This window comes from Ovis aries, chromosome 25 (genome assembly GCF_016772045.2).
Source record: "Ovis aries strain OAR_USU_Benz2616 breed Rambouillet chromosome 25, ARS-UI_Ramb_v3.0, whole genome shotgun sequence".
Lineage (NCBI taxonomy): Eukaryota > Metazoa > Chordata > Mammalia > Artiodactyla > Bovidae > Ovis > Ovis aries.
Window position 1 is genome coordinate 42,055,903 of NC_056078.1, and position 24,084 is coordinate 42,079,986.

General features: G+C 41.4%; 1 protein-coding gene across 7 annotated transcripts in view; it reads left to right on the top strand.

Annotated features, from left to right (window-relative positions):
• The window catches only part of WDFY4 (WDFY family member 4), a 267,801-nt gene that overhangs the window by 55,662 nt on the left and 188,055 nt on the right, over window positions 1-24,084 (top strand). For all 7 annotated transcript variants that reach the window (XM_042241016.2, XM_042241015.2, XM_042241018.2 and 4 more), the window contains exon 12: window positions 3,806-4,386. In XM_042241016.2, coding sequence (XP_042096950.1) covers window positions 3,806-4,386 — 581 coding nt within the window. The remainder of the gene's footprint in view (window positions 1-3,805; window positions 4,387-24,084) is intronic.

The window sequence follows — 24,084 nt, forward strand, 5'->3', positions numbered from 1 at the left end:
AAAATGTGCTTAACGCTGACCTTTCTTGAAATGTGTCAACCCTAGCCTGATTACTTTGACTTCAGCTGATTAAATTTACTCCCTTCCGCAGACTTGCAAGCCTAGGTGATGCATTATCACGCAAAGTTGAATGACAGTAATGGAGACCCTCCTCCTAGGCCCCCAGTTCCTGACAAATTGTTTCCCGAAGTAGCGCGGTATTTATTTTCCTTTATGATAGAAATGTTTCTCTTTAGTTGCTATGAAATTAAGTCTTTGTAATTAGATTTTGGACTCTTTACTTTATGACTCTGCAAATATGAAATTAACCCCATCCCAAGAAATAATAGAGAAGCCTGAGGTCTAATGGCATTACCCCCATTTTAGATAATGACTCTGAATTCAATAAATCAAACAAAGCAACAATTAAGGACAGCCATTTCTTCCCCCCTCCCTATAGGAGGAGAGAAGTGCCATCTAGGAATTAAGGGGATAGACCCTCTGAGAGACACAGATCATAAGGATGGCTAAGATCGTGTTGCTCTCTTTTTAAAATATCTGCCCTCAGCACTCGGAATGACAGAGATCTGATGAGCAATATTTGGTATAAAACTGGACAATTGGAAGGTGGTTTCTCAAGGGAAGAGGGGAGTTTTAGTGGTCATCTAGCACTCAGACACTTGCTTATAATCTGATTAGTTTTATTTGTTAATCGTTCTCTCTTTGGGGTGTTTATTTTGTCACATGTCATGTGATAAACAGAAGACTTCCATTCATTCCATTTGCCCTGAATAACATAATAGTGGTTTTCAGAGCTCCTGAAGGCACTCACATAAACGTAGTTTAACACCCTAGAGCCTCAGATTTCTTGACGTGTCGGTACTTTATCTATTTTTCATGGCACTAGTCACACTGCGACAGGTTGAGACAGACAATGCTGGACCACACTGACCAATGCTAATGGTTAGTCAGCCTTTCGCGTGGATTATCAGATGGCAGGGAGAGACCACCGCCACTCAGCATGCTTGAAGGTTAGAGCGCACTTCCACCTCGGTAAAGAAGCACTGATTCTGTCCAGAGTGAGTTGCTCATACAAGGCAGGCACAGAGGACTGGCCCCAGAGTCCCAGGGCTGGGGGTGGGATTTTGGGAAGGCAGCTGTGGTGATGCTGTGTGTTCAGAGAAAGTCCCTGCCTAGTCTAGGGAACTCTGTGCTGCTAAACCATAAGCTTTTACATTCACCAACATTACTACCCTGGAGAATCTGTTCTGCATATAATCTCCTCTTTAAGGACCTGTCTGTACATGCAATCTCTCCTCAGTTTTGAGCCAAATACAGAAGTAGCTGGACTTCCCTGTTGGCTCAGCGGTAGAGAGTCTGCCTGCCAGTGCAGCAGACACGGGTTTGATCCCTGAGTCAGGAAGCTCCCCTGGAAAAGGCGATGGCAACCTGCTCCGGTATTCTTGCCTGAGAAACCCCATGGATGGAGGAGCATGTCAGGCTACAGCCCATGGGGTTGCAAAAAGAGTCGGACATGACTTAGTGGCTAAACAGCAACAGAAGCAGTTAAGTCATATCCTCACTTGGGGGGGAAAGCAGCTGTCGCTGGAAACACTAGCACTTTGTGTTTCAATCTGCCTCTATCTGCCAGACAGTCTGGAAAGCCCATTTCCCTGAACCATATCCCATGACTCTGATCTGATCCCCTGTTAGTGGGTGACCCTGATGCTGAGTTTCTTTTAAAGACCAGAATAATTCAATTTCCCCACAGCCATCCCCCAGAGCTGTGGAGGGCAATCATTGATCCAACCACCATAGGTCATGCATTTCCTTTTCCTATAACTGGGAAAAGATCAGTTGACCCATATTGGTACAGATGAATCTTCCTACCGCACTCTATATGATAATTTGTCCATTTTGAGCATAATCATGACCTTTGGCCTTGTATAGATTCTCCTAGTTTCTACAATCTTTGTTTTGTTTACTTGAAATGTCATTGACGGGGCAGTGGGAACACTTTAAGCAGCTTCTAGGTCATCATTTCTCTCCATCTTTGAAAGAGTCCTTGCTTGTGGGCATTAGCTTCGTTCTGGCTTATTTCACGCTTTCCTACCCCATGCCTGGGTTCACCGTCCGCCAAGCAGTTCAAGCTTCTTGTAGCAGAATATAATCTTAGATAATAAAATATGGGTTCTAGTGGTACACATTATAGTGTTTCAGATAAACACTAGTGTTAGGTTGGAGTTACCAGCATTTTAGAGACAGGAACTAGAAAATTACTTTCTCCCCGCAAAGTACATGACTTAGTATTTCATATTTACCTGTAACTTTACTGAGTTTCTATCTGACTTTCTCTATATGAGAATTTAGAAGGCGAGTCCTTTTGCTCCCTTTTCTGACCCATCAATGTTCTCTTTGTCATTGGATTTTCACGTATTATGCCGCAGACTATAACCCTAAACCATGCATTTAAGACACAGTTTCACCCATCTCTCCCGAATTAGGGACTTTCTTTTCCCTTATTTTTTCTCTTTGAACCTTGTTTCAAGCATCCTGAAATTGACTTTAAGTTATGCCTGCCAAGAAAAGTCTCTTTGCTGTGTCTCTAGAGCACTAAACATCGTAAAGGATGAACCAACTCAAATGTTCCTCCAGCACCTACTAGCGGAACTACAGGGACTAGCCATTTTCTGGGAAACATGCTTAAGAAACCTGGGTTTGATGGAGTCCCATTCAATTTTTACAAATTGTAAACAACTAAATGCCAAAATCTAGAGGCTTTCGATATTTATCTAAAATCACCCATCCATTCTTCACTGTTAGGGGTGAGACTTTAGCCCAGAATGAGAACTTCTTAAGTCCAGTCCTTCTTTCCTTCTAAAACATTTACTGAACACCTAGGGTATATCATGGGTACTAGGACTGAAGAATGGTGCTTAGTAAGTGTTTGATTCCAGAGAGAATTAAATGTCTGGCTGTTCCAGAAAGACCTCAGCAGTCTTGCAAAGGTAGATTCTAGAGCGTGCATTGTAACAGCCTAAACTCCACACATGGTCTATAGTACATGCTAGACCTATATGTTTCCCTCCATGAAGGAGTGCTCTTCACCTTAATTCCCTTTTGAAAATTGTCACAGCCTTCCTCTAGTTGGAAGTGACATGAAATCAGGCTTGTTCGCTGCTGTGGGTTGTGGTACACCAGCTTTTAAGTAGATTTGTTTGACTGCCTTCCATTTATTAAAAATACCTGTACTTGCACACAGAGGAAGGTAAGTAGTAATAAACTGCTTTGTATAGATTTCACTGTTTCCTTTTGCAATATAGAAAATGGTTCATTCCATGAGTTTAGCAAGTATTTATTAAGTAGGTACCACAATCCACAGCAGCGAACAAGCCTGATTTCATGTCACTTCAAACTAGAGGAAGGCTGCGACAATTTTCAAATAGCTTCCATGCAGGATGGTGAGAGTTCTGATTGGGGAGTTAGAGGTGTGAGCACTCAGCCTGGGATGAGTATAAGTGAGGGGTCAGAGAAAGGTTTGTGGAGAGAGATGCACTTGAGATATAAGACAGTAAATCAACCCTATAAAGCAGCATAGGCTTTAAGAGCAACCATTTGAACAAAGACACGGAGGGGCAACCCGAAACTAAGATAAAGAGGAACAGTATAGACCTCCCAGTATTTCAGAATTGCCCACAGGTAGCTTGCTATTCCTCTGGCATGGATCCTGGAGGAGCACCAGGAATGCTCTGGCAATGCCGGGCTGGAGCTCAGCATTAAAGATCTGCTGCCTTGACCTCACTCACTTTTATCTCATTGGTTTCAGTCTCTGCTCCGGATCCTGGAGACCCCCAAAGGCCGCGCTGCTTTCAGAGTCTCCAGTGGGTTCAACGGGCTGCTGTCCCTTCTCTCTGACCTGGAGGGGTCTCTCCAGGAGCCCCCACTGCAGATGTGGGGGGCAGTGTCCCCCAGCCAGACCCTGGACCTTGTCCTGCACAGCCTCTGTGCTTTGTCAGCTGCACTGTGCCTGGACCCTGTCAACGGTGACTTCTTTAGGAGGACCGGGCTCTTTGAGAAGCTGGCTGAGGACCTGTGCTTGCTGGGCTGTTTTGGGGCCCTGGAGGAAGAGGACGCCTCTCCGCCCTCCTGGGAGGACACCAAGGCCAGGCCATTTGCTGATCTGCTGAGTGCGGCCTTTTCCTCCGCCAGCCTGCTCCCACCCAAGATCCAGAGCTGCCTGCAGATCCTCAGCTTTCTGGACAGCATGGCCCGAGGCACCCTCCACCTGCGCAGGGACCTGAAGGATGTTCCGAGGACCAGGCAGGAGCTAGCGGTGGACCCTCAGAGGGCAGAACCTGGCAGTGACCCCCAGGGAAGCTTCAAGCAGTGGCCAGACGTGGAAGAGAGGTAGGGCTTTGCTGCCTGCTTCCCTAATCTGTCCTCGGTGTGTCTGTCTCCTGTGTCCCGGGCGCATATCCCGCACATGCGTAGTACAAACTGGGTGTGCGGAAAGTTACGCTGCTACTCACCCTCCTGAGTCCATTCCCAGCAAGCGTCCTCCTATCTGATGTTTAAGCCAATAGGAGACCGAACTGGATTCAGAAGCAAAGGAAACCTTTCCTCTTTTCACAGAGAATGGAGAGGTGCAAGCTCTCCTGCTCTCTGAACAAGCCTGGGGTGGGGCTGCCTTTAGGGATCCTGTGTAGAGGGAAGGGGTGGAGACCGCAGGGCTGGGCGCACCACCGCCGCACATGGCCCACTGCCACCGCCTGGAGTGGAGGATCCTGCATCTCGCTTCTGCACCGGATCTGCGCGTTGCCGCGTCCTGCGCAGCCACTTTGCACTGGAACTCCGGTCTGAAGTGCCTGCCCAGGGCAGGGCCCCTGTATGCAGTAACCAGTGAATAAGTGAGACTAGACTAGGCAGAAAGGAAGAGGGTAGACCTTATCTTATCACCCAGATTCCACCTTATGTTTCCCGGGGATCCCAGTGGGCTTTGCTGGTGACAGCGTGATTTTCTTTCCTTTAAATCAAGTTGACTTTGTCTTGGTTAACTTTGCCTTTTCTTTTCTTTAAATCAAGTTAATGTCATCCCCCTTCCCTTACAGCTGGCAGAAAACCAGTCTGACTCAGTTCAGGGTCGGGGGATGCTGATGAGTCACCGAGAACCAGGGAGGCTTACCTGATTTTGGAAACTGAGGGCAGAGCTCTGCTGCGCACAGGCTCCCTTTATCCTTTGGCTTCTTTGCTGTGCCTCGGAGCCTAGGTGCCTGGGCCCAGCCTCTTTGGTGCGCTGAGCAGCCTTTGCCTTCCTAGCTTGCATCTCCTGCCTGCCAGGGCACTGCCAGGGAGTGGGTGATGTCCTTGACTTGTGAGACACAAACCATAGCGTCCTTCCCAATCATGGGACTCTTCTTGTTCTTTCTTGCTGCTTCCATTTCCCCTAAGAAGGACGTCTTTCTGCAGGCTAACCTTCTCAAGGGCCTGACTTTGATAAACAACTTTTTTCTTTCATTCCTGTAACACAGAATTCCACTAAAGTGAGGGAGCACAAAGAACCACCCCTCCGCCTTGGATCAGGAGGGGGGAAATGAAAGAACAAAGCAGCAGAATAGTTGGTATCTTGTTTTTTTTTTTTTTTTCATTCCTCTGAAGCGTCGATGATAAGACAAAAGTTAATATTGCAGTCAACTATCCTGCCTGCCACCTCTCCAGGTCGCGTGGCCCTTAACACCACAGGATTGTCTTCTGAAAGACATGGCACGTGTTTACCCAAAGTGAGCACCCAGTGTGTCAGCCAGACATCAGTACTGGGAGCTGGTGGTGAGGGGTTGGATGTCAATTCTCCAGCCACTGTGATAATCACGATTGTTCTTGTTGCATTGGTTAATCTGGTAAATCAATTTGTTTTCTGACCTTCCATTCCTTCAGAATTTGCTCATGATATAATTATTGCTAGATTTGACTTGCTGACTTTTTAAAAATATTTTTTTGTTTGTGAGAAAGTTCAGCCTTTCACACTTCCTTAACTATTTTTACTGTCAAATTTATGCTGGCCTAGTCAGTTGGGCAGTGTTCCCTCTTAGTTATGTAATAGAACTTGCCAGTAAAACCTCAGGACCCTGATGTTTTCTTGTGAGAAAATTTATTCTTTTTTCTTTTATCTTTTTTTTTTTTAAGAGCAGCTTCTTTATTGAGACATAACACCATAAAATTCGCCCATTTAAAATGTACAATTGAATGTTTTTCTTGTATATTCATAGAATTATATGATCATTACCACAGTTGATTAGAACATTTTTATCACACAACAAAGAAACTCCATTATCCATTATTTTCCATTTCTCCCACTCCTACCTCCAGTCCCAGGCAACCATTAATCTATTTTCTGCCTTTCCTGATTCGTCTATTCTACATATATCATATAAACAGGATAGTAGACTATGTGGTTTCTTTGTTTCTGGTTCTTTCATTTAGCATAATGTTTGCAAGGTTCGTCCATGGGGTAGCATGTATCAGTACTTAATTCTTTTTATTGACAAGTAACATTCCAGTGTGTATACCACAGTTAACGTCCACATAACGGCTGATGGGCGTTTGCGTTGTTTTCACTTCAGGGCTATTATGAATAATACTGCTATGAACATTCATGAACAAGATTTTTGTGGATAGGTGTTTGTGTATCTCTTGTCTGGATACCCAACAGCAGGGTGACTAAATCGTATGGTAACTCGATGTCTACCATCTCGATGAACTCCAAGTCACTGTCCACAGTGGCTGCGCCGTTTTCTGTTCTTGCTAGTGGTCTGTGAGGGTTTAGTTTGAACATCTTTTTGTCAGCTCTTGTCATTATCTCTCTGACTATAGCCCTCCTAATGGGGATGCTGTGCTATCTTATTGGGCTTCTGATTTTCATTTCCTTGAAGGCTGTTGATGTTGAGAATCTTTTCACGTGCGTGTTGGCTACTTGTGTATCTTCTTTGGACAAAGGTCCATTAGACTCTGCACCTTTTAAAAATTGAGGTGACCTTGGTTTATAGCTGTATGATTCATGTGTCCAACATTATAATTCGACTTCTGCATACACTATAGTGTGCTTGCCACCAAAAATCTGGTTTCCATTCGTCACCATACAGTTGATCCATCTTACCCATTTTGCCCTCCTGCAACTCTCCTTCCCTTCCTCTAACCACCACTCTGTTATCTGTATCTATGCTTTTATTTTGTTTCTGCTTTTTTTTTTTTTTTTTTTTGGCTGCACAGCATATGCGATCTTAGTTCCCCAACCAGGGAAAGTGAGATTCCTGCAGTGGGAGCATGGAGTCTAACCACTGGGTGGCCAGGGAATTCCTTCTATGGGTTTGTTTTTGTTTTGTTCGATTTATTCACTTATTTTTGTACTTTTTACATTCCACATATGAGTGAAATCATACACTATCTTTTCCATCTGACATTTCAAGTAACATAATGCCCTCAAGGTCCATTCATACTGTAAATGGCAAGATCTCGCATTTTATGGCTGCGTAGTATTCCACTGTGTGTGTGTCTGTGTATCACGCCTTCTTATCCATTAATCTGTGGATGGGCACTTAGATCATTTCTTTATCTTGGCTATCGTAAATAAAGTTGCAGTGAGCGTAACAGTGTATATATCTCTTTGAATTAATGTTTTCATATCCTTTGGATAAATACCCAAGAGCAGAAGAGTTGGACCATATGGTGGTTCTGTTCTTAATTTTTTGCAGAATCTCCATGATGTTTATTTACATTCCCACCAACAGTGTATGAAGGTTCCTTTTCTCTGTACCCTTGCAGATACTCGTTATTGCCTTTTTTTTTTTTTTGATAATAGCCACCCTATTGGGCATGAGGTTATATCTTATTGTGATTTTGCCTTGCATTTTCCTAATAATTAGTAATGTTGAACATTTTTTCAGGTGCCTGTTGGCCATCTGTATGTAATCTTTGGAATGTCTACTCAGAGTTCTGTCCATTTTAAAAAAATTGTTCTTTCGTTGTTGGGTTGCATGAGTTCTTTATGTATGTTTTGATTACTATGGCTTTGTAGTGTAATTTGAAATTAGAGAGTGTGACGCCTTCAGCTTTGTCCTTTCTGTCTCAGAATTGCTTTGGGTATTCAAGGCCTTCTGTGGTTCCATACACATTTTAGAACTTTTACATTCTATTTCTGTGAAAAATATTGTTGAAATTTTGATAGGAATTGCACTGAAGCTGTAGATTGCTTTTGGTAATATAGAAATAATGTTAATTTTAAATAAGAGTGGTGAGAGTGGGTATAGTTTCTAATCTAAGAGAACATGCTTTGTTTTCCACTGTTCAGTAAGATGTTAGCTGGATTTGACATGTAGGTTATTTATGACCTTTATTCACTTTATTGAGAGCTTTAAAAATCATAAATGGATGTTGACTCTTGTCAGATGCTTCTCCTGCATCTGTTGAGTTACTCATTTGATTTGTATCCTTTGGTTTAAATGGTGTATCATATTGACTGGTTTGTGGAGGTTGGCTCACACTTGTATCCTTAGAATAAATCCCACATGATGATGGCGTATAAGCCTTTCAGTATACTGTTGCCTTTAGTTTGCTACTATTTTGTTGAGAATTTTTGCATCTACGTTTACCAAAGACATTGGCCTATAATTTTCTTTTTTTGTTTTGTTCTTGTCTGGTTTTGGTATCAAGGTAGTGCTGGCCTCATAAAGTGAATTAGGAAGCATCCCCTTGTCTTCAATTTTGTGCTTGATACCCTTCTTTCAATGTTTGGTAGAATTTGCCAGCTGTCTGGCCCTGGGCTTCTGTTTCCTGGGATATTTTTGATTACTGTTTCAGTCGTCAATAGTGATCAGTCTATTCAGATTTTCTGTTTCTCCATGAATCAGTCTTAGAAAGTTGTTTGTTCTAAGATTCTAACCATTTCCTTTAGGCTGTCCAATTTGTTGATGTAAAGCAGTTCAGAGAACTCTCTTACAATCCTTTGTATTTCTGTGATATCTGTGTATTTCTGATTTTATGTGAGCCTTCTCTCTTTTTGTCTTGGTGAGTCTAGCTAAAAATTTGTCAGTTTTGCTTGTCTTTTCGAAGAACCAGGTTTTAGCTTCATTCTATTATCTTTTTAGTCTCTGGTTTATTTCCACCAGGTTTTTTTTGTTTTTTATTTCCTTCCTTCTACTGACTTAGGGCTTTGTTTCTTCTTTTCCGCTTCTTCAGGTGTACGCGTAGACTGTTTCTGAGGTTTCCTTATTTCTTGGGGTGAGCCTGTGTTGCTATAAACTTCCCTCTTAGAGCTGCTTTTGCTACATCACGTTGAGTCTGGTGTGGCCTATTTTCATTTGACTTTGTCTTCAGGTAGTTCTTGATTTCTCCTTTGATTTCTTCAGTACCATGTTGTTTAGTGTCTACATATTGTGATTTTCCCATCCTTTCACTTGTAATCGACTTATAGTTTCATACAGGTGGTTGGAAATATGCTTGATATGATTTCATTCTTAAAGTTATTGAGACTTGTGTCCCAACATATAGTCCATCCTGGAGAATTTCTATGTGCACCTGAAAAGAGTGTATGTTCTGCTGATTTCGGATGGAATGTTCTGGATTTATTTAAGTCTGTCTACTCTAATGTTTCCCTTAAGCCCTGTGTTTCCTTATTGAATTTCTGTCCAAATAATCTAACAGTTGATGTAAGTGGGGGTATTAAAGTCGCCTACTATTCTTATGTTGCTGTCAATTTCTCCCTTTAGGTTAGTTAGAATTATTTCATATATGCTGGTATTCCTATGTTGCTGCTGCTAAGTTGTGTCCGACTCTGTGTGACCCCATAGATGGCAGCCCACCAGGCTCCCCCGTCCCTATGTTAGGTCCATATATATTAACACCTGCTATGTCTCCTTGAGAGATTATCCCCATTTTTTCTCTTGTTGTCTTTTTTGGCTTGAAGTCTGTTTTGTTGGCTTTGAGTATGGCTATACCTGTTTTTTTGTTTGCTTGCTTTTGCTGCCATTTGCCTAGAGTATAATTTTCCATATCTTCACTTTGAACCTATATTTGTCTTTAGAGCTGAGATGAGTCTCCTGGAGACAGCCTATAGTTGGGTCTTGCGTTTTAACCCACCCAGCCACTCTGTCTTTCAACTGGTGGATTCAATCCATTTACATTTAGGGAGATTATTGACACACAGTCTCACCATCGCCATTCACCTTTTGTTTTCTGGTCGCTCTATACCTCCATTGTCTCTCTCCCCTTGCTTTTCTGTCATCTCACTTTGGTGGTTTTGTGTGGCATTCTCCTAAATTCCCCGTTGCTCGCGTTTCACGCCTCTGCTCTGGATTTTAGTGGTGTGGTTGCCAAGCGGTTTGTATAAATGGTTCCACAGGCTGCTGTGTTGTGTGTGTGCTCAGTTGCTCAGTGGTGTCCGACTCTGTGACCCCATGGACAGTAGCCCTCCAGGCTCCTCTGTGCATGGAATTTTCCAGGCAAGAATACTGGAATGTTGCCATTTTCCCTTTCCGGGGGATCTTCCCAACCCAGGGGTTGAACCTGTGTCTCTTGCATCTCCTGCACTGGCAGGCAAATTCCTTACCAATGTGCCACCTGGGAAACCCATTTCATAGGTTACATAGTTCTTTTTCTACTGAAAAGTTGTCGTCTTCATTTGCTTATACAGATTTTATCTTTTTATTCTTCCCTTTTAGTTTTGTTGCCAGAAATTATCCCCTTTTGTGTTGTGAGTTTATTACCAAATTGAAGTAGCCATTTTTTAAAATGCTTTTATCCCATTTTAACCTGTATGCTCTAATTGCTTAACAACTTATTCTGATACAGAGTTGCAGCTTTCTGATTCTGTCTATTATCTATTCACAGTTTTGGGGACTTTTGCTCCTTTGTTTCAGGTAGAAGAGCTCGTTTCAACATTTCTTTTCAGGCAGGTCTAGTAGTGAACTCTCTCTGCTTTTGTTTGTCTAGGAAAGACTATTTCTTCTTCATATCTGAAGGATAACTTTTCTGGGTAGAGTATTGTTGGTTGACAGTTTTAATCTTTCTATATATTGAGTATATTATTCCACTCTCTCCTGGCCTATAGCATTTCTGCTGAGAAATATAATAACCTAAAGGGGGTAACTTGTAGGTTACTGTCTTTTTTTCTTCCCGATCATCTTTAAAATTCTTTATCACTGACTTTTGACATTTTTAATGTAATGTGTCTTGGAGAAGATCTTTTTGCATTGAAATAATTGGGAGTTCTATTAGTTTCATGGACTTGTATATCCAGTTTCTTCCCAGATTGGGAAAGTTCTCAGCTGTTGTTCCTTTAAGTAATCTCTCTTCTCCTCCGGGGATACCCATTATCTCTCAGTTGCCTTTTCTAATCAAACTGGATAATTCTTGTAGAGGTTCTTCATTAAAAAATGTCATCTTCTTACTTCTTTTACCAAATCATCTCTAGACTCTCACTGTGAGCCGATCCTCCCTTCCGAGGGGTGTGCTCCGCTTCCAGGGTCTTCTACTCCACCTTCGTCTCATTTATCGAGTTTCTCAGATCCAGAATGTCCACTGGTTCTTTTTAAGAGCTGCAGTCTCTTTGGTAAAGTACCCCTTCTGTTTATTAATTTTACTCCTGACTCACTGAGTTGCCTTCCTGAGTATTCTGCTCTGTTTCTAGCGCTTTCTAATCCATTCTTTGTCTCATTTATCGAGTTTCTCGGCTCCAGGATGTCCACTGGTTCTGTTTAAGAGCTGCAGTCTCTTTGGTAAAGTACCCCTTCTGTTTATTAATTTTACTCTTGACTCATTGAGTTGCCTTCCTGACTATTCTCGTAGTTAACTGAGTTTTCTCCTTGACAGCTATTCTGAATTCTGCCAGTTAGGTCACAGTCTTCTGAGGCCTTAAGCTCAGTTTCTGGAGAGTTGTCATTCTCTCCCTGTGATGCTGTGTTATCCTGGTTTCTGTGGTGCTTGATGAGTTGCTCCTCTGCCGGTGCCTTTGAAGAAGGAAATGTCTTTCTTCTTTAGGTGAAGCTTTGTTTACTTGAGTCTAACAATTCAAGTTCCCAATTAACAGGCCTTTCTTTTGCTTTTCAGTAGGTGGTGCTGTAGCCCAAGTTTTGGGTTTCTCTTGGTGGCCTCTGGCTGTATTTGAAGACCAGCCCTTTCCCCCTGCAGCAGCTCTGCCAGGGGTGTCCCTGCGGTCTCCCTGTCCCTGCTCGTCCTCCGGGACGGCTGGTGCCTTAGTGCTGCCAGGGCTGCTGCCGCCACTGGCACGTCTGCCTGGGGCGCTGGCGTGGCAGGCACCCCACGTCTGGGGTCACCTGGGTCACGGGCGCTGCTGCTGTTGTGGGGAACGGGGGGAACCAGGGTCGCCAGTGTCTTCACTGCTCCTGGGTTGCCACGTTCATAAGTGCTGCTGCTGGGAGGGGGGAGCCTGGAGCTGCGGGCGCCGCTGTGGCTGGAGGGACCAGTGTTATGGGCCCCGCCACCGCGGCTGCCCAGCTCCCCGTGGCTGCGGGCGCCGCTGTGGCTGGAGGGATCAGCATCATGGGCCCCGCCACCGCGGCTGCCCAGCTCCCCGTGGCTGCGGGCGCCGCTGTGGCTGGAGGGACCAGCATCGTGGGCCCCGCCGCCGCGGCCGCCCAGCTCCCCGTGACTGTGGGTGCTGTCCCGCCGCCGCGGCCGCCCAGCTCCCTGCAGCTGCGGGCGCCGCTGTGGCTGGAGGCCTATGACCTGTGTGCCACCTCTGTCGCTGCAACCAGCTGAAGCTACGGGCTCGGCGGCTGTGGCTGTGGTGGGGCCAGGGCCCCAGCACTGCCTGTGTCCCTGGTTCTGGCTGCTCTCCCTGGAGTATTCTTGCCTGAAGAGTCGCATGGACAGAGGAGCCTGGTGGGCTGTGGTCCATGGAGTCAGAGTTGGACATGACTGAGTGACTAACCCTGCCTCCTCTACGTGATCCCATTCACCCGCCTTCAGATACACAGATGTGTGGGTCTCTGCAGCATCCTGGTGGGGTGAGCACGGGAAGCTTTGTGCACGTATGAATGTTGTACGGAAGCAAGAGAAACAAAGGGAGCGTTTCACAGTACCATGGTGCTGGTGTCTGCCTTCAAAGCCTCTGCGCGTGTGTGTGGGTGTGTGTGTGTGTGTGTTTGTCCTGCTTTCTCCGGATACTCCCACAGTAATAGTGATGATCTGCTAAATGTTCTGACACGATAGCCTGCAATTTAAGGTTTGGGCACTAGCTTGTTGATGGCATCAGGCCTGATTCCTTATAGATAACTCTTGTGTCGAATATCATCCTGATTTTACAATGAGTAATTTTTAAATGTATGAGAGTCAGATTTCATAAATAGAACAATTTTTTCTCATTAAAATAAATGCATCACCCTTGACCTTCCCTAATGGTTAGAAAAGAGGAAGTGCAACCCCAGCCTCTTCTGAGAGAGTCTGTAGGGTAAAGGACAGGGCAGTGGGCTGGACACGGGGGACAGGGTGCTCACCTGTGCCCTCCACCGACGCTTGGCATCCCCCTGGGCAAGCGACTGGGCTCAGCTGTGTCTATACAGTGGGCCCCGGTCTCCAGGAGGAAGACGAAAGCTGTGGGCCTTAGGCTCAGGCCTGTGTATTCTACACCTCAGTGGCCGTGCTCCTTGAGATTTGACTTCCTCGCGCTGTGCCTTGATTTCTTAGTTTGAATGAGGGATAGTAAGAGTGTCCGCATGGAGGGCTGTTGTGTGGTGAGCACTGGAGAGGATGCTGCCTTCAGGAGCCGTGATCACAGCTGCTGTTTACTGAGCGCTTGTGCCCAGGGACCGTGCTTTGCTCTTCAGAAGCATTGTGGGTGTGCGTGTCAGTCGCTCAGTCATGTCTGATGCTTTGCCACCCTATGAACTGTAGCTCACCAGGTTCCTCTGTCCAAGGAATTCTCCAGGCAAGAATACTGGAGGGGGTTGCCATTTCCTTCTCCAGGGGGTTGTCCCAACTCAGGGATCGAGCCCAGATCTCCCCCATTGCAGACAGATTCTTTTCCAGTGATGTAGTAACATTTTTTATAAAACAGAAGATACATATTATATAAATACCAAATATATACTGTGGCTTCCAAAATACAGAATATGTAATACCCATGAAGCACACACACACCCCCCCCTCATAGCGTGCATCACACACTCACACACACACACGCACACTGCAGTAGAGCTCAATAAGTGGCAGCTGCCATGGTGATGAATCAAGCTGGACGTCTCCGGTATTTCCCAGATCCTCCCACCTGGGATGGATGACGTACTTCTAGGCCAGCCAGTCCACAGTGTGGGTCTGGAGAAGGTGGACGGGACATTGGGTCAAGTGACTTTTTAAATCATGAAAGGGTATTGAATATAGTCAAATGTTTTTCCTCTATCATTTGAGGTGGTCCTTTTTTTCCTTTGTTTATTAATGTGGTGTGCTGCACTGACTGTTTTTTAGTGTTGAACCACTCTTGCTTTCCTGGGATGAATCCCACTAAATCATGGTATATAGTCCGAGGCTGTTGGATTTGTTTTGCTAGTTTTTTGTTGAGGGTTTTTTGCATGTATATTAATGAGGGATATTGGTCTGTAATTTTCTTTTCTTTGTGTGGCTTTAGTATTGGAGGAATAATGTGGGCTTCCTTGCTGCTCCTCGAACAGGTCAGACATACCCCCACTTTGGGGGCTTTTGCACTGACTATCCTCTTTGCTTAAAATGCTTTTCCTCTGGATATCTGCATCCCCTTCGTCAAGGCCATCCAAATGTTACCTTTCCAAAGAAGCCAACTTTACCACTCAAGTTAAAATTGTAAATTTTTTCCCTCTTACACCCAATGTTCTAAATTCTCTTTTCTGTTTTTTCCATAACATTTATCATCTTTCTTCATAATATGTAATTTCTTTTTTATTATTCTATTACATTATTAAATATACCATATGATAATATATGACATGCATTTAGTATATATTTTACAATACTACTTATAGTAAAACTTATATAGCAATAGTAATTTTTATTATTTGCCATCTACCTATTTATTACATTTACCTTTATTGTCTGTACCCTTCTCACTTATCAGGTATGGGTTTTACTCTGTTTAGCTTATAGATGTATCCAGCATGCCAGGAAGATACTTAGGTCAACAAATATTTGTTCAATACTGAACTGGATAAATTAACACCAAGTGTTAGAAGCACTCCTGGCACCTTAGCCATTCTTGGGGGCTGGTGGTGCCAAGAACAATATCATTGTGGGTTGTAAAAGCAAGCTAGAGGCAAGATGTTTGAAAATCAAGTGTTTATGATTCAGGATTCATCTCGTGATTTTTTCCTGTGTTTTTCTTTGTATTGCTGTTTTCCCAATTAGCATGCAGTCCAAGTCTTTTTCTTGGTGTAGAGGCCTGTGGGTCTTAAGTCATGTGTAGCGTCTTGTGACCGCCACCACAATCAGGATATGAACAAACAGTCCCACCCCTTCAGACAGTTCTGAGTGCTGTCCCTTCACAATGAAACCCTTTCGCAACCCCTAACCCCAGGCAACCACTGATCTACTCCTTTAGCTTCGTCTTTTTCAGAATAACATGTAAACACAAGCACAAGTGTGTAGCCTTTTGAAGCTAGCTTTTTAAACTCCGCACAAGGCCTTTGAGATCTATCCAGCTTGTTGTATCAGCAGTTCTTACATTTTTATTACTGAGTAGTATTCCATTGTGTGGATGCAAATATTTTCTCCCAGTCTATAACTTTTCATTTCATTTTTAAAATGTCTTTCACAGGTTGAAATTTAACAATCAGTTTGCCTATGCCTACAAAAATCCTGCTGGGATTCTGATTGGAATTGTATTAAACAGCATCTATAGATGAATTTGGAGAGGATTAAGACCTTAACTACACTGAGTATTCCAATCCATAAACAGACTGTTTTTCCATTTATATAAATCTATGATTTTTTAAAAAAATCAAGGTCTATAGTATTCAGCATACAGAGCAAGCACATTTTAAAAATTAGATTTATTCTTATGTTTTAGGAGCATGATTTTAAATGATGTTTTAAATGTTTTGTATCCCACCTGTTTACTTCTAGTAGGAATGTGATCAATTTCTGTATGTCACCGTGCGTCCATGCTAATTCATTTATTTTTTCTAGGAGCTTTTATTTTTTTTAAATAGATTGCTTGGGATTGTTTCATTCTATGTGACAATCATATTGTCTGTGAATAGTAACAGTTTTATACCTTCCTTTCCAATCCGTTGTTTCAGCATGATGTTGCATAGGAATGGTGAGAGAGGACATACTTGCCTTGTTTTTAAGCCTGAAGAGAAGGTCTTCAGTCTTTCGGTATCAAATATTCTATTAGCTGAGTTTCTTTGGTAGATGTCCATTGCCAAGTTATGGATGATTCCTTCTATGTCTATTTTACCGAGAGGTTTTTAAAAACCATGAACAGATGTTGAATTTTTAAAATGTTTTTTTCTTCATATGATCATATTTTTTCTCTTAAATTTAATAATATAATAGATTCTATTGACTCATTTTTGACCAGTGAACCGGCCTTGCAGGATAAGGCAGATTGGCCACGATGCCATGTTTATTTTTTGTATGGTTATATTGGTTTTCGCAATAGTTTGTAGAGATTTTACACCTGTTTTTATAAGCGATGTTGGCAGATAGTTTTCTTTTCTTGCACTGGCTTCGTCTGCTTTTGATATCAGAGTCATACTGGTCTCACAAAATGCGTTCGAAAGTGTTCTCTTATCTATTTTGAAGGAAGTTGTATAGAATTGGTGTTGTTTATCTTTTAAATGTACGGTAAAATTCACCAGTGGAAACATCTGGGCCTGGAGTTTTCTTTGTGGAAAGGTTTTAAACTACATATTTAGTTTTTGTAATGGTTGTAAAACTGTTCTGCTTATTTATTTCTTCTTGCTTACTTTTGGTATTTTGTAGCTTTGAAGGAATTGGTCTGTTTTATCTAGGTTGTCAGATTTGTGTGCACAGAGTTATTTGTGATGTTTTCTTATTCTTTTAATGTCTGTGGGGTGTGTAATGGTAGTCTCTCTTTCATTTATAATATTGATAATTTGTATCTTTTTTCCTTCTTTGCTAACTTAGCTGGTGGTTTTTCAGTTTTTAAAACTTTTTCAAATAACTAGACTTTTACTTCATCTTTCCTCTATTGTTTTTCAATTTATAGTTTCACTGATTTTTGCTGTTTCCTGATAATTCCAGCCACTGTGTCATCTCCAACTTGGCATCTATTATATTTTTCCATGTGAGATATTGTGATTTCCCTCCTTTGTTCTAAGCTGAGTAACTTCAGATTATATCCTGGACATTTTTGATGTTGTGAATTCTGGCACTCATTGCCATCTTCTGGAGAACATTGATTACTTTGTTTTTTTTTTTTTTTTAGTTTTTATTTTTTAATTTTAAAATCTTTAATTCTTACATGCATTCCCAAACATGAACCCCCCTCCCACCTCCCTCCCCATAACATCTCTCTGGGTCATCCCCATGCACCAGCCCCAAGCATGCTGCATCCTGCGTCAGACATAGACTGGTGATTCAATTCTTACGTGATAGTATACATGTTAGAATGCCATTCTCCCAAATCATCCCACCCTCTCCCTCTCCCTCTGAGTCCAAAAGTCCGTTATACACATCTGTGTCTTTTTTCCTGTCTTGCATACAGGGTCGTCATTACCATCTTTCTAAATTCCATATATATGTGTTAGTATACTGTATTGGTGTTTTTCTTTCTGGCTTACTTCACTCTGTATAATCGGCTCCAGTTTCATCCATCTCATCAGAACTGATTCAAATGAATTCTTTTTAATGGCTGAGTAATACTCCATTGTGTATATGTACCACAGCTTTCTTATCCATTCATCTGCTGATGGACATCTAGGTTGTTTCCATGTCCTGGCTATTATAAACAGTGCTGCGATGAACATTGGGGTACATGTGTCTCTTTCAATTCTGGTTTCCTCAGTGTGTATGCCCAGAAGTGGGATTGCTGGGTCATAAGGTAGTTCTATTTGCAATTTTTTAAGGAATCTCCACACTGTTCTCCATAGTGGCTGTACTAGTTTGCATTCCCACCAACAGTGTAGGAGGGTTCCCTTTTCTCCACACCCTCTCCAGCATTTATTGCTTGCAGATTTTTGGATCGCAGCCATTCTGACTGGTGTGAATTGGTACCTCATTGTGGTTTTGATTTGCATTTCCCTAATAATGAGTGATGTTGAGCATCTTTTCATGTGTTTGTTAGCCATCCGTATGTCTTCTTTGGAGAAATGTCTATTTAGTTCTTTGGCCCATTTTTTGATTGGGTCATTTATTTTTCTGGAATTGAGCTGCAGAAGTTGCTTGTATATTTTTGAGATTAGTTGTTTGTCAGTTGTTTCATTTGCTATTATTTTCTCCCATTCAGACGTCTGTCTTTTCACCTTGCTTATAGTTTCCTTTGTTGTGCAGAAGCTTTTAATTTTAATTAGATCCCATTTGTTTATTTTTGCTTTTATTTCCAGAATTCTGGGAGGTGGATCATAGATGATTCTGCTGTGATTTATGTCTGAGAGTGTTTTGCCTATGTTCTCTTCTAGGAGTTTTATAGTTTCTGGTCTTACATTTAGATCTTTAATCCATTTTGAGTTTATTTTTGTGTGCGGTGTTAGTGATCTAGTTTCATTCTTTTACAAGTGGTTGACCAGTTTTCCCAGCACCACTTGTTAAAGAGATTGTCTTTACCCCATTGTATATTCTTGCCTCCTTTGTCAAAGATAAGGTGTCCATATGTGTATGGATTTATCTCTGGGCTTTCTATTTTGTTCCATTGATCTATATGTCTGTCTTTGTGCCAGTACCATACTGTTTTGATGACTGTGACTTTGTAGTAGAGCCTGAAGTCAGGCAAGTTGATTCCTCCAGTTCCATTCTTATTTCTCAAGATTGCTTTGGCAATTCGACGTTTTTTGTATTTCCATACTAATCTTGAAATTATTTGTTCTAGTTCTGTGAGAAATATGGCTGGTAGCTTGATAGGGATTGCATTGAATTTGTAAATTGCTTTGGGTAGTATACTCATTTTCACTATATTGATTCTTCCGATCCATGAACATGGTATATTTCTCCATCTATTAGTGTCCTCTTTGATTTCTTTCATCAGTGTTTTATAGTTTTCTATATATAGGTCTTTAGTTTCTTTAGGTAGATATATTCCTAGGTATTTTATTCTTTTCATTGCAATGGTGAATGGAATTGTTTCCTTAATTTCTTTTTCTACTTTCTCATTATTAGTGTATAGGAATGCAAGGGATTTCTGTGTGTTGATTTTATACCCTGCAACTTTACTATATTCGTTGATGAGCTCTAGTAATTTTCTGGTGGAGTCTTTAGGGTTTTCCATGTAGAGGATCATGTCATCTGCAAACAGTGAGAGTTTTACTTCTTCTTTTCCAATTTGGATTCCTTTTATTTCTTTTTCTGCTTTGATTGCTGTGGCCAAAACTTCCAGAACTATGTTGAATAGTAGTGGTGAAAGTGGACACCCTTGTCTTGTTCCTGACTTTAGGGGAGATGCTTTCAATTTTTCACCATTGAGGATAATGTTTGCTGTGGGTTTGTCATATATAGCTTTTATTATGTTGAGGTATGTTCCTTCTATTCCTGCTTTCTGGAGAGTTTTTTTTTTTTTTATCATAAATGGATGTTGAATTTTGTCAAAGGCCTTCTCTGCATCTATTGAGATAATCATATGGTTTTTATTTTTCAATTTGTTAATGTGGTGAATTACATTGATTGATTTGCGGATATTGAAGAATCCTTGCATCCCTGGGATAAAGCCCACTTGGTCATGGTGTATGATCTTTTTAATGTGTTGTTGGATTCTGATTGCTAGAATTTTGTTGAGGATTTTTGCATCTATGTTCATCAGTGATAGTGGCCTGTAGTTTTCTTTTTTTGTGACATCTTTGTCAGGTTTTGGTATTAGGGTGATGGTGGCCTCATAGAATGAGTTTGGAAGTTTACCTTCCTCTGCAATTTTCTGGAAGAGTTTGAGTAGGATAGGCGTTAGCTCTTCTTGAAATTTTTGGTAGAATTCAGCTGTGAAGCCGTCTGGACCTGGGCTTTTGTTTGCTGGAAGATTTCTGATTACAGTTTCAATTTCCGTGTTTGTGATGGGTCTGTTAAGATTTTCTATTTCTTCCTGGTTCAGTTTTAGAAAATTGTACTTTTCTAAGAATTTGTCCATTTCTTCCACGTTGTCCATTTTATTGGCATACAACTGCTGATAGTAGTCTCTTATGATCCTTTGTATTTCTGTGTTGTCTGTTGTGATCTCTCCATTTTCATTTCTAATTTTATTGATTTGATTTTTTCTCTCTTTGCTTCTTGATGAGTCTGGCTAATGGTTTGTCAATTTTATTTATCCTTTCAAAGAACCAGCTTTTGGCTTTGTTGATTTTTGTTATGGTCTCTTTTCTTTTGCATTTATTTCTGCCCTAATTTTTAAGATTTCTTTCCTTCTACTAACTCTGGGGTTCTCCAATTCTTCCTTTTCTAGTTGCTTTAGTTGTAGAGTTAGGTTATTTATTTGACTTTTTTCTTGTTTCTTGAGGTATGCCTGTATTGCTATGAACTTTCCTCTTAGCACTGGTTTTATACTGTCCCACAGGTTTTGGGTTGTTGTGTTTTCATTTTCATTAGTTTCTATGCATATTTTGATTTCTTTTTGATTTCTTCTGTGATTTGTTGGTTATTCAGAAGTTTGTTGTTCAACCTCCATATGTTGGAATTTTTAATAGTTTTTCTCCTGTAATTGAGATCTAATCTTAATGCATTATGGTCAGAAAAGATGCTTGGAATGATTTCGATTTTTTTGAATTTATCAAGTTTAGATTTATGGCCCAGGATGTGATCTATCCTGGAGAAGGTTCCATGAGCACTTGAAAAAAGGTGAAATTCATTGTTTTGGGGTGAAGTGTCCTATAGATATCAATTAGGTCTAACCGATCTAATGTATCATTTAAAGTTTGTGTTTCTTTGTTAATTTTCTGTTTAGTTGATCTGTCCATAGGTGTGAGTGGGGTATTAAAGTCTCCCACTATTATTGTGTTATTGTTGATTTCCCCTTTCATACTTGTTAGCATTTGTCTTACATATTGTGGTGCTCCTATATTGGGTGCATATATATTTATAATTGTTATATCTTCTTCTTGGATTGATCCTTTGATCATTATGTAGTGGCCTTCTTTGTCTCTTTTCACAGCCTTTGTTTTAAAGTCTATTTTATCGGATATGAGTATTGCCACTCCTGCTTTCTTTTGGTCTCTATTTGCGTGGTATATCTTTTCCAGCCCTTCACTTTCAGTCTGTATGTGTCCCTTGTTTTGAGGTGGGTCTCTTGTAAGCAGCATATAGAGGGGTCTTGTTTTTGTATCCATTCGGCCAGTCTTTGCCTTTTGGTTGGGGCATTCAACCCATTTACGTTTAAGGTAATTATTGATAAGTATGATCCTGTTACCATTAACTTTATTGTTTTGGGTTTGGGTTTATACACCCTTTTCGTGTTTCCTGTCTAGAGAAGATCCTTTAGTATTTGTTGGAGAGCTGGTTTGGTGGTGCTGAATTCTCTCAGCTTTTGCTTGTCTGTAAAGCTTTCGATTTCTCCTTCGTATTTGAATGAGATCCTTGCTGGGTACAGTAATCTGGGCTGTAGGTTATTGTCTTTCATCACTTTAAGTATGTCTTGCCATTCCCTCCTGGCCTGAAGAGTTTCTACTGAAAGATCAGCTGTTATCCTTATGGGAATCGTCTTGTGTGTTATTTGTTGTTTTTCCCTTGCTGCTTTTAATATTTGTTCTTTGTGTTTGATCTTTGTTAATTTGATTAATATGTGTCTTGGGGTGTTTCACCTTGGGTTTATCCTATTTGGAACTCTGTGTTTCTTGGAGTTGGGTGATTATTTCCTTCCCCATTTTAGGGAAGTTTTCAACTATGATCTCCTCAAGGATTTTCTCGTGATCTTTCTTTCTGTCTTCTTTTTCTGGGACTCCTATAATTCGAATGTTGGAGCATTTCATATTGTCCTGGAGGTCTCTGAGATTGTCCTCATTTCTTTTAATTCGTTTTTCTTGTTTCCTCTCTGATTCATTTATTTCTACCATTCTATCTTCTATTTCACTAATCCTATCTTCTGCCTCCATTATTCTACTATTTGTTGCCTCCAGAGTGTTTCTGATCTCATTTATTGCGTTATTCATTATATTTTGACTCTTTTTATTTCTTCTAGGTCCTTGTTAAACCTTTCTTGCATCTTCTCAATCCTTGTCTCTAGGCTATTTATCTGTGATTCCATTTTGATTTCAAGATTTTGGATCATTTTCACTATCAATATTCGGAATTCCTTCTCAGGTAGATTCCCTCCTTCTTCCTCTTTTGTTTGGTTTGGTGGGCAACTCTCCTGTTCCTTTACCTGCTGAGTATTCCTCTGTCTCTTCATCTTGGTTATATTGCTGCGTTTGGGGTGGCCTTTTTATATGCTGGTAATTTGTGGAGTTCTCTTTATTATGGAGCTTCCTCACTGTGGGTGGGATTCTATCAGTGGCTTGTCAAGGTTTCCTGGTTAGGGAGGCTTGTGTTGGAGTTCTGGTGGGTGGACCTGGGTTTCTTCTCTCTGGAGTGCAGTGGAGTGACCAGTAATGGGTTATGAGACATCAAAAGTTTTGGAATAATTTTGAGCTGCCTGTATATTGAAGCTCAGGGGAGTGTTCCTGTGTTGCTGGAGAATTTGAGTGGTATGTCTTGTTTTGGAACTTGTTGGCCCTTGGGTGGAGCTTGGTTTCGGTGTAGGTATGAAGGCATTTGATGAGCTCCTATTGCTTAATGTTCCCTGAATTCAAGAGTTCTCTAATATTTTCAGGCTTTGGATTTAAGCCTCCTGCTTCTGGTTTTCAGTTTTATTTTTACAGTAGCCTCTAGACTTCTCCATCTATACAGCACCGATGATAAAACATCTAGGTTAAAGATGAAAAGTTTCTCCACGTTGAGGGACACTCAGAGAGGTTCACTGAGTTACAAGGAGAAGAGAAGATGGAGGGGGTAGTTAGAGGTAACTGGAATGAGATGTGGTGAGATCAAAAGAGGAGAGAGCAAGCTAGCCAGTAGTCACTTCCTTATGTGCGCTCTATAGTCTGGACCACTCAGAGGTATTTACGGAGTTATATGGGGAAGAGGAGAGGGAGGAAGTAGACAGAGGTGACCAGGAGGATAAGAGAGAGGAATGAGAAGGAGAGAGACAAATCCTGCCAGTAACCAGTTCCTTAGGTGTTCTCCACCGTCTGGAACACACAGAGATTCACAGAGTTGGATAGAGAAGAGATGGGGGAGAAAAGAGACAGAGGCCACCTGGTGGAGAAAAAGGAGAGTCCAGAGGAGGAGAGAGTGGTCAAGCCAGTAATCTCGCTCTCAGGTAAACTTGGGTAGTGAAGTTTGGGTTTTTAAATGTACAAAATTGACAACAAAAACCTAAGAGCAAAGATTAAAAATCTGGAGTAGAGGTTGGATTTTCAAAAATACAATATTAAAGAAAAGAAGCAGAGGGAAAAAGGAAGAAAGAAAAAAAACAAGAATTATTTAAAAAAAAAACCAAAAAAACCAAAAAACCACCAACAACCATCCAAAGACTGTATATGGTGTTTGCCTTAAAAAAAAAAAAGTCTTTTTCTTTTTTTTTTTTAAATAGTAATAGTAGGTTATAGAAATAAAAATTAGAGGAGAAATAGAAGACTTAACAATTTAAAAAAGTTAGAAAATAAAAGAAAAAAGAAAAACTAAACAAAAAACAAACAAACAAAAAAAGGAATGATTTTAAAAATAGTAAAATATTTCTGGCCCTTCTCTGGTGTTATGGGCCATGTGGGATCACTTCCAAGGTGGTTCCCTCTGTTTAACTTCTTCTGTTTGCTGGTTTTTAGGTTCACTAGTTCAGTCGCGCCGTGGGGAGGGGGGATGCTGCAAACAAATAGCACTGTCGTGTGCACGCAGTGTCTCAGCCCCGCTTGACCTGTCCCTTCTCGCGGTGCACAA